Source organism: Populus trichocarpa, chromosome 1 (genome assembly GCF_000002775.5).
Source record: "Populus trichocarpa isolate Nisqually-1 chromosome 1, P.trichocarpa_v4.1, whole genome shotgun sequence".
NCBI classification, from domain to species: domain Eukaryota; kingdom Viridiplantae; phylum Streptophyta; class Magnoliopsida; order Malpighiales; family Salicaceae; genus Populus; species Populus trichocarpa.
The window spans coordinates 2,515,605-2,530,866 of NC_037285.2; the positions used below are offsets into that span (position 1 = coordinate 2,515,605).

A 15,262-nucleotide genomic window follows, 5' to 3' on the forward strand; every position below is an offset into this window, starting at 1 on the left:
CTATCATGTTGCAATGTAATTTATCCATAACTTGAAATAGGTTTATGTCAATTTTGATTAAACTTTAGTACCTATTTCTAACATTAATATCAAAAACATTTATAGCAAGTTAGAACTATCAATATAAACACGCGCGCACATAAAAAAAAAAAAAACATGAGAGATAATTAAAAAATAATTTTTGAATATTAAAATTATTTTTATCTTTATTAGTGAGATAGATTTTCCCTTTTCTTCTTTTATCATATATATATATATATATATATATATATATATATATATATATATGAAGGAGTATTGCAAAATGTTTATACAAGAAAATACATGACTAAACCGGGTTTAATAACTATTTTCGTAAGAATAAATTCAATGTGGAGGTCAAAGTTGTTTTTTTAATTAATTTACCCATATCAAAAACAGGGGGAGAACATGAGGAGGAGGAAGACATGTATTTACAGCAAGGGTCTGAATTAATAGAAAATTGAAGGTGTGATAGAAACTCTTTGTTGATGCAAGAAATGAAAAAATCAATAAAAAATTGTTACTGCCTTACTGGTAATCACAGCTACAGATGTCCATGTTCATCGACCAGTTTTACCCCGTTCTTCCTGTCCTCACAATGCATGACATAAGGAACAAGAGTAGCAGCATTGACTTTGATGCTTGTCTTACAATCAAGTCTTCGAGGATAATGACAACATGGCTCCATTGATATGGCTCGTAGGCAAGTTGGATTTACCTTCCCTGGTTTTCGCAAAATCCATGGCTTCAAACCTGCTAAACCATGAGCAACATAGCCAAAGGTAGACCAAGAACTAGTCACCAGTGCATCGCACGAACTAAGAAGATATATTTCAGCCCATGCCTTCACGTTTTGCATATTTTCTCCAACATGTTGGTGCTCTTCACGGTTGGTTTTGTCCAATACATGTTATGCATCTTCCGATAGTATCGGTAATATAGGGATGTTTATAGAATAGCTTTTGATGTCTGGTTTCTTGAGGGAGAAGGGATAGGTTCTTGTGTATCTACTGCTTCTGGCAGGAGCTTTTCCTTCAGGACACAAGCTAAAATCTGATCGATAACAGTTTCGAATATTGGAGTGGTCTTATCGTGAAATACTCTTATTTGGAGCCCAATCCTGTCATCTGCCTTGGCTAGATAAGCCTGGTAGAACCTTGTGATCAGTCCCCCGACCTGATTTGAGGGGTGGCAAAGATAGTGACCCAAATGGTAGACCACACTTTCCTTTTCTGGGAACAATTTGCTTATTTCTTGGTTGAAAGATGGTATCATGAATAAAGAAGGGACAAAATATTGATCTGATAGAAGTATCAACCACGGAATGTTTTGGAGAAGAGCTTGGTTTTGATCACAGAATGCTAATTGGTCAAGATCATAGTCACTGTGTGCTAGATTAAGATAGAGAAATGATTCTGGTGACTCCTTTGAAGTGTTGGTAATGTTCGTTAGCATGCTTCCAAAACTGCTGGCATATCTTACCTCAGGACTAAAATTCCTGAGGGGAAAATCCGTAGGCAACAACCATTATGTATTGGGAAATGGCTCGCAAAAGAGATCAGTCATGTCAGCTTCATGTTTAACAAGTAGGACTCGGTTTGTGAGGAGAGCATAAAGAAATGTCGCAGCCATGCTTAGCATCCTGTTTCCTAAGCCATTAACAGGTATCCAGACAACGTATTTACAGTTGGTGCTTCCACTGTGCATAGACTTGAGTCTTTTTGTGGTTCTATTGTAGGATTTGGTGTTAGGTCCGCATAAAGGAGATAGGGAGAGGGCTTATGGGGCGACGTCTTGCGATACAACTTGAAAGTGATTCTCTAACATAAGTTACAGCTTGTTAGATGTAGCAGAGGATCTGTGTCTTGAGCATACAGACACTCAAGTTTCTCAAAATCCAGTCACAAATGTGTGAGAAAGTTTACATCAGAAACAAAGTAATCTTTTTCTTTCATTCCTACCCTGTATCTGTATGATTCTTTGATGCAACTTGCAAGCAATGGTTACAAAAATATGCATAAATAATTTTGTAACCTCATTCATGAGCCAGAAAGAACAATGGACATAGTTGATAGTACACATGGATAAAGAAATCAGTGCTTAGAGAAGTTTGCATGGTCTCATTGAAAACTCTTTATTTAAATTTTAGTTACGAGAAAGCTACATTTTATTTTATTTTTTCTTAAACCCGCTTTCGCAAAAGCTACTAAATTTCCCTTGAGTTTTGGGTGTCAGCCTGCTCATCCTACTTTGTCTAAGAATCTTTCATTCAAGTCCTTGAAAAATGCAGCAGCAGACCAATATTTTGATTTTCAGATTGTACGTTTACATCTAGTAGTGATGAGAGCATAAAATGATGCAGAAATTAGTAATTTCTATCAAAAAGAAAAATGTAATGGAGGGATCACAGCCAAATGGAGAGCAAGGTAAAGGGGCAGAAAAGCACATTTGAAAAATGCATTTTTTGATAGCAAAATATTGAAGATGATCAGATTATTACAAGATGAATCACTAATTATTGCAGCTACGAAAAATGCTTAATCATTAACAAGCTTTATTCCCGTGCTTGCATCCTCACACTGCCTGATATGAGGAACTGGGGAAACAGTGTCAAGTCTCCGTCTGGTACCTGCATTTTGGTAATAATTAGGAGGAAAATGAAAACATGGCTCCATAGACATGGCTCGTGGACACGGCTGGTCATTCGTTTGGCCACCGGTAGGAACATATAGAATCCATGGTTTCAATCCTCCTAGACCTTGAGCTACATAGCCAAAAGTAGACCAAGAACTAGTCACCAAAACATCACTCAAACTTAGGATGTTTATTTCAGCCCATGCCTTGATGTTGTGGATGTTGTTCCCAAATTGTTGAGCCTCTTCATGACTTGGCTGGTAAACCCCAATAACATCACCATTTACAGTTGGTCTCATCCAATACACGTTCTTTATGCTTTCGTAGTATTCTGGATATAATGATGCTATGGTAATAGCTCTTGAGGTCTTGTTTTTTGATGGAGGAGCTATATGTTTTTCCTCGTCTACTTGAGGCAGCAGCTTTTCTTTTTGAACGCAGCCTAGTATCTGCTCCAGAACAACTTTAATTGGACTCGCTTTTCTATTGAATACTCTTACTTGAAGACCAATTCTCTGCTCTGCACTGGCCAGGTAAGACTGATAGAATCTGGTGATTAGTCCCCAGGCTTGATTTGAAGGATGGAAAAGATAGCGAACCAAGTGGTGAAAAACAGTCTCCTTATCAGGAAATAATTTGTCTAGTTCTTGCTGGAAAGATGGGATCAAGAAGAGGTAAGGCGCAAAGTATTGGTCTGACTTCAGAATCAACCAAGGGACGTTTTGGAGAAAACCCTGGTTTTGATCCTGGTAAAAAAGCTTCTCGTATTCATCATAGTTGTAAGATAGATATAGATAAAGAAATGGCGGTGGCTGCGACACAGTTGAGATGTTCATGTTGTTATTCTTTAGCAGCTGCCCATAACTATGAACATTTCCTGATTGCAAGCCGTAGAATTGATTACTGAGAGGGAAATCCATGGGCAGTAACCATGATGTATTTGGAAACGGCTCACAGAAGATATTAGCCATGTCAGTTCCATGATCGACAAGTAGGACTCTGTTAGTGAGGACAGCATACAGAAATGATGAAGCCATGCTAATAATCCTATTCCCCAAGCCATTAGCAGGCGTCCAAACAACGTAATTGCAGTCTGTAGTACCATTGATATGGCTAGAACTCAATTCTTTCAGGGTTCTATTGTAGGATTCAGTGTGAGGTCCGCAGCGCTTATGAAGCTCTTCGTATTTACGCAGCTTCGATGCAAGATAGGAAGAGGGCTTATGAGGTGAAACTCTGCGACACAAGCTCGATTGGTACCTGCTTATGCATGATTCTTCATCAAATCCTGGAGCCAGAAGTCCACCAAGCAATTTATCAACAACCACCCTTTCAGGGTGAGATGAATGTTTGTCTTCCGACTCTGAAACCCAGAAAACGAAAAGAGATTACAAACTAGGAAGATTCAAATTCTCTGGTTTTTTGTCTGAGAACTATAGAATATAAAGGTGTTGAAAAGTAAGCTGTGAGCAATGGATTTATCTGTACCTGAGGCTCTACTAACATTTCCAGCCATTTCTCCAGTGACATGAGCTTTGGCAAATTCCCCAATTAGATCAAAAGTTGAGCTTCTGTAAGCCATGGAGAGCATGTATAGCAGAAAGAAAGCTATCAAAAATGAAACCACCATTTTTGGAAACCTATTTGAACCAAATCCTAATCTTTCCATTTGAGAAACTCCCATGATTTCTACCTGCCTAATCTTTGGTGCTAGCAATCTCCCCCTGTAAACACAGTCAACTGCACAATCACGTATATGCTACGTTAGGCTGACAACTCGTCATTTCAAGAATGTTAACAACATTTCTCTACTTGATTGGCACCTAGAAGAGATTAAAGAACAAGAAAATTCATCGTGGGAAAAAAGATGAGCAGACAGAGATGTACCTGTGATCAAACAAGAAGACTAGCAGTAAACTGTCCTGGTCAGGCTACCCATTTTCTCTTTTGAAAAAAAAAAAACGCACGCAAGCCTCTCTTGGACAATTCAAAGATCAACCAGTTAGCCTGCCTCAAGTCTATTTGTGTATTTGTTCATCAAGGTGGCGTCACCTATATATACTTGAGGGACCTTTCACTTTGCTAGGTTGTGGTCGCCACCACAATAGTGTGGTCCGGTTCGGAATGAATTCGGAAAAAAAAAAAAAAGTTATTGGATCATTTGACCAATTCACAGGTAATTAAAAGTCAACTCAAATTAATTGTTTTTTATTAAAATAGAATTGTTTTATTTTTTAAAAAAATAATATTTAATATTAAACCCGTTATGCCCGTTATGCTATAACAATTATGATATAAACAAGTTAAATAACCATTTTTTTATTTTGTAATTGTAAGATGAAGGCACGTAGTCTCTTCATAATCTCAGATTATGCAGATATGATTTCATAGTTGGCTGAAGATTATATTTTAATTATGATTACATGACATGCTAATATGTATGTTAGACAAATAATATAAAATTATTTTTAAAATTTTATTTAACAACTTTAAATTTTAGATTGAATTTATTTTTTGACATAGATTTATTAATTAAATAATCATGAGAGGTACATATTATAAAATAATATAAATTATTTTTAAAACTTTATTTAACGAATTAAATAAATAAATCGATTGTAGTCGTTTGACAAAGTCAAACTAGATGTTGCTTGGTACCAAAGGGTCAGCAGCCTCCTGGAATTTAGGGTGTTTGTACGGTGGGTCGTCGTATATGATTTCATTCATACTGTTGAATGAATTTCGACACACATCTCAAGACGTATAAATAAAATGATTACATACGAAATACCGTATTCATACGCATCTCGATAAATTTATTAGAAGATTTGTGGAATTTCTGTAATTCAAATCGATTGCTTGGCGATGCATCAAATTGTAGCTTAATACAAGGGGCATGCAGTTCCCAATTCTGTGAGTGTCAGCACTACTTGTCGCCGTCGATCATGGTAGACGAGGCCAAAACACATAAAGTCATTGTAGCATAAGAAACTCCACCACCTAGATTATATTAAAAGAATTAGGGTTTTCTACCTTTATTATTCAAAACTATAGCCATTGGTGAAGGTACGAAACTGACCTTGCAAGAAAACCCATTGGCTTGGGCATTGGAGGAAAGAATGAATTTTTACGGTGATATAATTGTTTTTTTTTTTTTTTAGTTTAACGTGGGTGTCCAGGCCAGCTTGTGCGCACCTCGACTAATCCCACGGGCCTTGAAGTTAACGACCATGTAAACCTCCAGTGGCCATCATATGAGCAACCACAGGGCTTGAACCTGAGACCACAGAGGGAGCAAACCTCTTGGTCTCAGGCTCTTACCACTGGACCACCACCTAGATGGTTAATTGTTTTTGATATATTGCGTGGGGTCAAATTTGTCTTTTTCACTTTTCTACGCGCAGTAAAATAGCTACTATAGCCTTTGATTAGAATATTTTGTATGCTTGAGATTTAGGGGTGATTAGGTACCTTTTTTTATTGGGTATAATGCAATTACTTTCAAGGGTGTTAATGTAATTATTATGTATTTAATATTATTTTTAAAAAATCTTCTAGCGCGTGGATGACCCTTGCTTCATTTAAGTGGCGCGTGTGGGGTTATTCGGCCACTAAAAACAGCCTTTTAGAGTAGTGATTAGAAGATCTCAACACCCTCTACACGGTGGTGGGGTCGTTTATTTATTGAGATTCAGTTGTCATTGTTTGTTTTTGTTGGTTATATTACGTTTTTCAAACAAAAAATAAACGATGCAAATATTATAATACCCTTAAAAGAAAGGCAAAATATAGCTTGCCCCGAAGGGTTTTTTAGTTATTTTATATTTGGTTGCACATTATAATTGTAATTATTGCCAAACCCTTATGGCCAAAATTGTTTGGGCTATGGAGGAAGGGTTTTATCTGTAAATTCATTTTTAATATATAGTATAATTACTTTCGTGCCCTTATACCTGAAATTTTATAGGTTGTCATCTAAGTGTTTTTTGGATCTTTTATCCTAGTTTTTGCGTTAAAAACAATATGAATGGGGTTAGTTTGATATTTTTGGAGGTATAAAACATTTTTTAAAAAAGAAAGTGATGTCAGATGTATTGGAAGAACGCGCCATGATGCATTCAAGCAACACGTGACACATGATATGGTGGTTAAAAATGCCATACCATTGTGTCACCAACTTTAGCGAGTAGAGACACTTCTATTAGGGCGGCGCGTGTATGGTGGTTCTCGACAGTTTGGCTACGGTCGAGTTTTTTTCTTTCTCATTTTTCTCTCTCTCTCTTGTGGCCTCAAGATGCACACTAGCCAAGCATATGAAATAAATGCATCCTCCCATTTTTATTTTATTTTAGTTACAGTCCCTGTTCTTTTTTTATCAATATTTGATTGTTTGAAATAATTTTTTTATTAATTTTTATTTTCAATTTCATCCATTTAGATTAAGTTTTGTTTCATTTTTACATTAAATTTGGCCCGCATTATTTTAGTTGCTATTTTTTTATTTTCAATTCTAGCCATTGAAATATAATTTGATTTGGTTTTTATATCAAATGTGGTTCTCATTCTTTTAATTAGTATTTTTTTCAATTTCATCCCCTGATAATTTATTTAGTTTGATTTTTATATCAGATATAATCATTATTCTTTTAATTCCTATTTTTTATATCATTTTCCCAGATGATTCTTGTTTTGTAATTTTATCTCTCGTCATTTTATCCTTTTAAAAAATCAGGTTTCGTGATTTTCTTCATTTTTCTTTCATTATGGGGTTATCTCGATTTCACGACCTAACCTATTGAGTTGACGAGTTGACTCGGGTGGGCTCAAGCCTTTTCCTAGCTTAATATTGTTATTTTTTTAATCCTTTCCATCTCATGATTCAACATTGATTTTTTTTAATAAAAAAATAGGTTTTGTTATTTCTTTTGTTTTACTTTTTGTTACATTATCCTAGTCTAATAACCTGACTAGTAGGTTAGGTCAGTTGGCCCGAGCAGCCTTAGGTCTTTTTTTAACTTATAATTACTATTTTGTTTTCTTTGTATGGTTTTTTTTATTTAAATTTAATCTTTCATCACTTGGTTAATTAAAAAATTAAGTTTTAAGATTTTTTTAAATTTATTGTTTCTGATCAAATGACTCAGGTCACATGATTAATGGGATAACACAGGTTAACATTAATTTTTTTAAAAAAAAACAACAACATGTTTTTGTCAATTGAACATTATTTATTTAATTAATTTTTTTTATCTAACCCATGACAAAGCATAAGCATAGGATCCATAACTATTGTGAAAGAAGTTGCAATTTGGTGTTATAATCTATAAGCAAAGTATATTATTCTTTTATCTTGTTAAACTGATTTTGTTTTGAAGTTTTAAAACAGTAAAATGAGGACAAAATAATCTTTTCAATAAGATTAATTTACTATTAGTGTATTAATTAGGAACAAATTCATCTTTTACGTTTAGGACAAGGTAGCGTAATATCTAAATTAATACTAAACGAAACCACTACTTGAATTAAAGAATTTACTCATTAACAGTCTTGATTTTTTTTTTTTATTTTAAAAAAATCAACAGGCCAAGCTGTGGTCACGTGAGATTTGGATTTTGATTTGAATGGTCTTGTTTAATTTGGGCACTCAACATTTGACTCTTACCAATAATTGGATACAAATTTGACCCTCTGTTTCTCTTAATGTTATATAACTATTCCATTTGAAGTAATTTTCAATTAAAAATATATTAAAATAATTTTTAATTTTTTATATCAATATCAAGATCATTAAAATTCATTTAAAAAATATTAATTTAATTATTTTTAAAGTAAAAAATATATTAAAAAACAAATATAAATGCAATACTAAATAGGCTTTAAGAAGAGAAAAAAAATCAATTTAGGGGTGATTATTTTCGGTTCGGTTTTTGTAAAACAAAAGTAACCAAACCGAATTTGTTTTTAAAAAAATTGAAATCGGTTCAAACCGACTGGTTTCAGTTCGGTTTTTTTGGACACAAACCAGTTCAAACCGGTTTGACTCGGTTTTTCCGGTTTGACTCGTTTTTTTGGTTTTTTTTTGTTTTTTCAGTTTCAGGCTTATAAAACTGAAACCGAACCGAACCGGTCTGTTTTTTCAAAATTTTAGTCGGTTTAATCGTTTTTTTTTTACGGTTCGGTTTTTTCAGTTATTTTTTTTTCTGGTTTTTTCGGTTTAATCGGTTTTTTGATTTCACCCCTGATTATATTGAATACTTATTTTAATAAGTTTTGTTAAAGAAATTGATCCTCTTGTTATTCTTTTCGGCTTTGTAAATCTGAGATTTAATTAAAGGGAAAAGAAAATTAAGTTGTAAGGCTTAATTAGCACTATTGTTTAGCATTTTAATTTGTATAATTCCTTATAAAAATTCAGGTTGTTCATATATTTGAATTTCTATATTTTGATTTAATTTTTTAAGCCCTTTGTTAGGATTCAAACTCATTAAAAAAAATATATATATATATAGCAAGTAGACACACACACACACACACACACTCATATATATATATATATATATCCCTCTTTCTACCTTTTTTTTATAATATTTTTTAGAATTAATATTTGATGAACTGAATTCTCTCCTTTTATGTTATTTTAAGAAAGACGATAAATTCATGATTATAAATTTTATTATGCATAAATTAAGTTTTTTTTAATGTTATCCCCACAATATTGTCAATTTTTTTTTTAATTCTAGTTGAAAAAAAATAGAGCCAATAAATTGTTGCTTAAATGACATTATTTGACAGATTAACTCTTAAATTAATTAACATTGTAAAACTTGATCCAAACCCTGGCTATATTAATTTTAAAGAATTCTTTTTAAATAAATAAATATAATTTTAATAAAAATAATAACAGGATAATCTAGTATTCTAAACTCTTTTCTTGAATAAAAAAAAGAAAAAAAATGATAAATATAAAAAATACTACTTTCTCTAAATAATAAAAAAAGGAAAAAAAAGTGATGAACATTAAAATTTTTACGGATAATTAATAATATTTTATTAGTTATTCTATGATTTATATTTAAAAATAACATACATAAAGAAGTGAGATAAAATTAAATTCATGATCTATGAAATATAATAAGAATATTTTTATCTATATTTTTACCAATGTATTCACAATTTTCATTGGTGATGGGATATAAAATGTTTTTTAAATTTTTTTTAATTAAAAATATATTAAAATAATATTTTTAATATATATTATCATATTAAAATTATTAAAAAAATATATTTTTAAATAAAAAATAATTTCAATAACAATTTAAGCTAACAATCATAACTTTTAAAATTTAATTCGGAACCCGAGATCTTAACCGAGTTTTACAAAGCAAAAAATTAAAGTTGTAATTGTCACGGTCAAATCCATCAAAATCAATAATCTAAAATTGAATTTGTACCCGGATACAAAATCAAGATAAAAAGACTAAGAACACTATAAAGATTGAATCTAGATCAGAAATTTTAAAGTACTATAAAGATTGAATCTCTTAGAAAAATAGTAAGTGCCCCTGAGCAAAATCAAGATCAAGAAACTAAAAGGACTGTAAAGATTCAGACCTTTCTCATAAAAATTAACATACAGATGGTTAGATTATGAGGTTAAAGAGAACCACAAGAGAGATGGCAAGATATAGAGTTTCCTCCGATTGATTGAGTCGGCGGGCAAGCAAACTCTCCAAGCCAATCTCCAAGACAGGGAGGGAGGGAGCAAGTTTTCAAGGGGGGGCGGCAGATTAACGAGCCAGTTTATTTCACCAATCTTGTGAGTTAGCTTCTTCTTTTTCTTCCATAAGAGAGAGGCGAGACAAAGAAGGATTTGCAGTGATTTACTTTAGTGAAGGTCAAATATATGTATTTAAAGGAAAGAAAAAGAGGAATGAATAATGGAGATTTGATTGTTTGGAGAGGTAAATGGTGAGTGAATTTATTTTTTTTATTGAAAGATGCTTATTTTTATTTTATAAAAAAAAAATCAACCCAGATTAATCATTTTAATTTAGAGTCCGGGTCCTGACCCGGATGAACCATAGCACCGGATTCGAAAACTATGCCCGCAATGCCAACGCGCTTCCAAGAATTGCCCAAGAAACTTCCACACCACAACTTCTCCCCCCCTCTAAGCACCAAAACAACCTTTCCTTTCAAGAAAGCTCTCCTCCTCCTCTATCATCTTCCACTATTACCTTTCCTCTTTCTCTCCAAAAACCCTAAATTCAATTCTATTCTATTCAATGGTTCCTCCACCACCAAACCACCAAGCAATCCAACAATTCCTCTCCTCCGTCCTCTCCCAACGCGGCCCTTCCGCCCTCCCTTACACGGAAGACACCAAATGGCTCATCCGTCAACACCTCGTCTCCCTGACCTCCACTTTCCCTTCCCTCGAACCCAAAACTGCTACCTTCACTCACAACGACGGCCGCACCGTCAATCTTCTCCAAGCAGACGGCACCGTTCCTATGACTTTCGAATCTGTCACTTATAACATCCCTGTTATTATCTGGCTTATCGAATCTTACCCTCGTCACCCTCCTTGTGTTTACGTCAATCCCACGCGCGACATGGTCATCAAAAGATCCCATTCTTTTGTTAATCCATCGGGCCTCGTTGCGGTCCCTTATTTGCAGAATTGGATCTACCCCAGTTCTAATTTGGTTGATTTGGCTCGCGAATTGAGCATGATTTTTGGGAGGGATCCTCCTCTTTTTTCTCAGCGTCCTCGCCCTAGCCCCAATCCCAGTTATCATCCGAATCAATCGAGTTTGACGAACTCGTCGACTTTTGGATCAGTGGGAAGTGGGTATCCGAGGCAGATGGTCAGGCCACCACAGTATCCACCACCGTCGCCTCCGTACGGTGGTGGGGAGGGGAAGGCGGGAACGGAGGACGCGGCGGAGGTTTTTAAAAGGAATGTGATTAATAAGCTTGTGGAGAATGTTCATGGGGACATGTTGCTGCTGAGGAAAACGAGGGAGTCGGAGATGGAAAACTTGTTCAGCGCTCAAGCTGTGTTGAGGAGGAGAGAGGAGGAGATTAATAAAGGGTTGAAAGAAATGAGAGATGAAATGGAAGGGTTGGAGTCGCAATTGCAAGTTGTTTTGATGAATACGGATGTTTTGGAGGCGTGGGTTAGGCAAAACGAGGGGAAGGTGAAAGGGGGTATGGAGGACATTGATGTGGATAAGGCTTTTGAGTGTGTGGATGTTTTGTCGAAGCAGATGTTGGAGTGTACGGCAGCGGATATGGCGATTGAGGATGTGGTTTATTCGTTAGATAAAGCGGTGCAAGAAGGGGCAATGCCGTTTGTTCAATATTTGAGGAACGTGAGGTTGCTGTCTAGAGAGCAGTTTTTTAACAGAGCTACCGCAGCGAAAGTTAGGGCTGCACAAATGCAGGCTCAGGTTGCTAGTATGGCTGCTAGGGCACCACGTTATGCTAGCTGAATGATTGTTTTGATGGTGATTTTGATATGGAGATGTTGTAAGGGTCAATATATTTTGAGGTTAGATTCTTGTGAAGAACTATAGCATTTTATTCTCTCTCTCTGTGTCTGTGTTTTTTTTTTCTTGTGCTGATAGGGAAATAATTATCTTCTTGTTAATTATCATACCTTCATGCAAGCTGACAACGGCTACATTTGCAAATATATTATGTCTTACAAATGGTGTGGCATCATTTTGCTTATTATTAAAGAATTCAGTGCATTTTCATGTTTTAGCTCTTCCTGTCAGTATTCCATGTTTGTGAATATTTATACGTGTTTTGCTCTTAATGAAGCCATATTGTTGATTGCTAAATTCCCTTTTCATTCTTAACACGTACACACACATTTTCATGTTTGTGCGTTTATGTAATGGTGTCAAGCAGGCACATATGAGGACAAATGAATTTAGCCTACCCAATTCCTAACAGGAGTTCCTGTTAAGCGAAACAATGATGAAAAAGAGAGAGGGAGGGAGAGGGAGAGGGAGAGGGAGAGGGTGTATCTATGTATATTGCATTGGCTTTCCACTTGCTCGTGTATCAAACTTGAACTAGAAAGGTGTGGGAGTTTGAATTTTTTTTGTGATAAGGATTTTTTCATAATAGAAAATTATTTGAAGAAAACTTGGTACTTGGAAGGATATACCCTCTTTGACAGATAAGAGGAAACTCTCGCTTTAATATCTCTTACTTTTTTTCTTTTTCAACATAGAAGTGCTTTTGAGGGAAAATAGTCAAGTTTCTATGTTATTTAGATTGTTTATACCTTGTTAGGGAATAACAATTTTTGTTTTGATAAAGTGTTCTTTCTGTTATGGGTTTTCAATATTCCATATTTTTAAATGAGCTTTTTTTACTGTATATGTGTTGCCACCTTGTTTTCTCTTAGTGAAACTTCTGCATTTAGGAAAAGAATAGGAAGTATAATGCAGTAATGGACTTGCTACCTGGTAGATTAATTCGCTGCTTAGGTTATTCAGGGATTGATATGCAATGGATCTCACATTTTATAATGGAAATACTTAATCAGGTTAGTGCTTTTGTTAGAGACAATGCTTGGTTAGATATGCTTTAATGCATATACTTTTACTGTCTTTTGTATCATGTGCTCGATTCATTTCCTTCTTGGTGTGGAAAAAGAGTGTAATGTGATAATTTGCTAACTAGGCAAATGCTTGTGAAACTGTAGAAGGCCTGATAGAAGGCATCATGGTGCAGATCAGATTTGTTGATCCATTGTTTTGGAATTGGGCCTGTTTAGATTTGTATTTACGGTAGTCTCGGGCTGACATCGGCAAAGGTGCTGGAATATTCAGATTGATGGAGAAAGGAATCTAATCTCAGAAATAGGTTTACTTCAGGACATATATGATGAGAAGCAGCCCACCCCCCCCCACCCCCCCCAAGTAACTGTTAAAGACACCTAGAAATTTAGTGAAGTTAGTATTTTAGAAGAATATACTCTGCTGATTTGCCCTTGAAATATTTATAATTTCTGTTTGGATGACATGGTCTCAACTTCCAGTGCTAGGTTCACTGAAGTAGACTTTAGCCAAAACAGGGGGCTTCAAAGTCTGCATCCTCCAGTTGAAGTCTGGATGGTTTTGTACTTTGGTTCTTCCATAAAAAATGTTGCCATGTCTATTTGAGGGATGAAAGTCGTATTGTAGATTGCCAGATTCTTGGTTTTGGTCACACATGTGTGTGCACATTCATGTGATCCATGTCAAGATGGGAGATGTAGAAATTCATGAATTTTAGGTGTATAGTTGATTGAAAAGGGGAGATTCATGGCAACTGTTTAGTTTATGTAGATACAATAGTCAGTATCTGTTAATGCATATTTCTATAATGATATTTGTTGATGTGCGAGACACTTATTCTTGTCGGTGTTCTGTTCACAAGTGCATAACACGCTTCCTCTGTCATGCCTAGCTCCCTGTAAAACTGTGAAAGGCCTGATTGAAGGCAACAAAGTGGTCATGAGATTTATTTTTTCTCCTACAAGGAAGAGGCTCAGATCCAAGACCTGTTGATGAAAGGGGCACATGGGTGCTGAGCCACAAGGCTCATTGACTCAGATTTGTTGTTTCATTGTTTTCGATAATGGGCATGTCACATTTGCGTTTTGCAGGCTGGGCATTCTACATGAATATCCATTCACATCTGATAGAAGAAACTAGGAATTTGATTTACTTCAGTGAAGATGTGGGGTGACAATCAACCCCATTTAGAGACTTCGAAGAAATCATTTAGCATATAGTGTACTCTGAACATTACATGGTATTCTTAGAAGAGTCTATTCTGCTGCGCTGTCCTTGAAAAGCTTACTATTTTTCTTCTTGAGAGGTGTAAGAAAGTTTGAATTCATTGGTGTAGTCATCTGTTATGGGCTCTACTCAGAAGATCAGGCTTCAAGGTCTGTATTCTCCGATACAAGTGTACCGGTTCCGTTCCCCCGTAGATAATCCCGACATTCCCATCTGAGGGATGGGTAGGAGTGAATGCATCCTCATGAAAGCATTTATCTAATTTTGTTTCCTTTTTCTAGCCTGAATAGCAAGAGCTTCAATTTGTCCGTTGCAATCCACCAGCCAACATTTCTTCCTTTATGCTTCATTTCCCTGCTGTGAGCATGCTAGTCATTTGAAGTGCGGCAGAGTTTGCCTATTTAGAAATATATTAAAATGTTTTTTTTTAAAATTTATTTTTAATATCAGCATATTAAAATAATTAAATAATATAAAAATTAGATTTTTTAAAAGCATGGTCTGAGCATACATGCTCAAGGTAGTGAGAATATAAACGATGTCTTCCTGTAGTTTTTATTTTACAAGTATAAAAATGTATTTTAATACAATTTTAGAGAAAAAATTATTTATATATATATATATATATATATATATATAATTGAATATATTTTTATTTTATCAATTCTTTTCTATTAGAAAACAAACGTTACCAGGAAATACTCAAAACAAATATGTAGTTGTTAAATGTAATTGACAATTTGACTTAAAAAAAATTGTGATTTAAATTTTGACTTGGCTTTGAAATATATTAGCTTTAT

General features: G+C 34.7%; 2 protein-coding genes and 1 pseudogene across 3 annotated transcripts; 1 reads left to right on the top strand and 2 right to left on the bottom strand.

Moving 5' to 3' along the window:
- Positions 1–565: 565 nt before the first annotated feature.
- Positions 566–2,060, bottom strand: LOC7476825 (galactoside 2-alpha-L-fucosyltransferase-like; annotated as a pseudogene).
- A 408-nt stretch (positions 2,061–2,468) lies between these two features.
- Positions 2,469–4,691, bottom strand: LOC7455792 (galactoside 2-alpha-L-fucosyltransferase). 2 transcript variants are annotated; one of them, XM_024607037.2, is made up of 3 exons: positions 4,543–4,691; positions 4,144–4,395; positions 2,469–4,018 (listed from the first exon to the last, which is right to left on the bottom strand). In XM_024607037.2, the coding sequence occupies exons 2-3, from the start codon at positions 4,337–4,339 to the stop codon at positions 2,559–2,561; spliced, it is 1,656 nt and encodes a 551-aa protein (XP_024462805.2). In that variant the 5' UTR covers positions 4,340–4,395; positions 4,543–4,691; the 3' UTR covers positions 2,469–2,558. The 2 variants fall into 2 exon arrangements, with proteins under 2 accessions (XP_024462805.2, XP_002297719.3); XM_002297683.3 differs by having other exon boundaries at positions 4,144–4,379; positions 4,543–4,682.
- A 6,103-nt stretch (positions 4,692–10,794) lies between these two features.
- On the top strand, positions 10,795–12,426 carry LOC7455791 (protein ELC-like). The gene has a single exon (XM_024591704.2). The coding sequence runs from the start codon at positions 10,941–10,943 to the stop codon at positions 12,150–12,152; it is 1,212 nt and encodes a 403-aa protein (XP_024447472.1). The 5' UTR covers positions 10,795–10,940; the 3' UTR covers positions 12,153–12,426.
- Positions 12,427–15,262: the final 2,836 nt, after the last annotated feature.

Bases quoted from the DNA above. Each gene is read 5' to 3' on its own strand.
- LOC7455791 (XM_024591704.2), top strand. From the start codon at position 10,941: ATGGTTCCTCCACCACCAAACCACCAAGCAATCCAACAATTCCTCTCC.
- LOC7455792 (XM_024607037.2), bottom strand. From the start codon at position 4,339: ATGGGAGTTTCTCAAATGGAAAGATTAGGATTTGGTTCAAATAGGTTT. The intron at 4,019-4,143 runs GTACAGATAAAT...TCTGGGTTTCAG, and splicing joins AAATGTTAGTAGAGCCTCAG to AGTCGGAAGACAAACATTCA.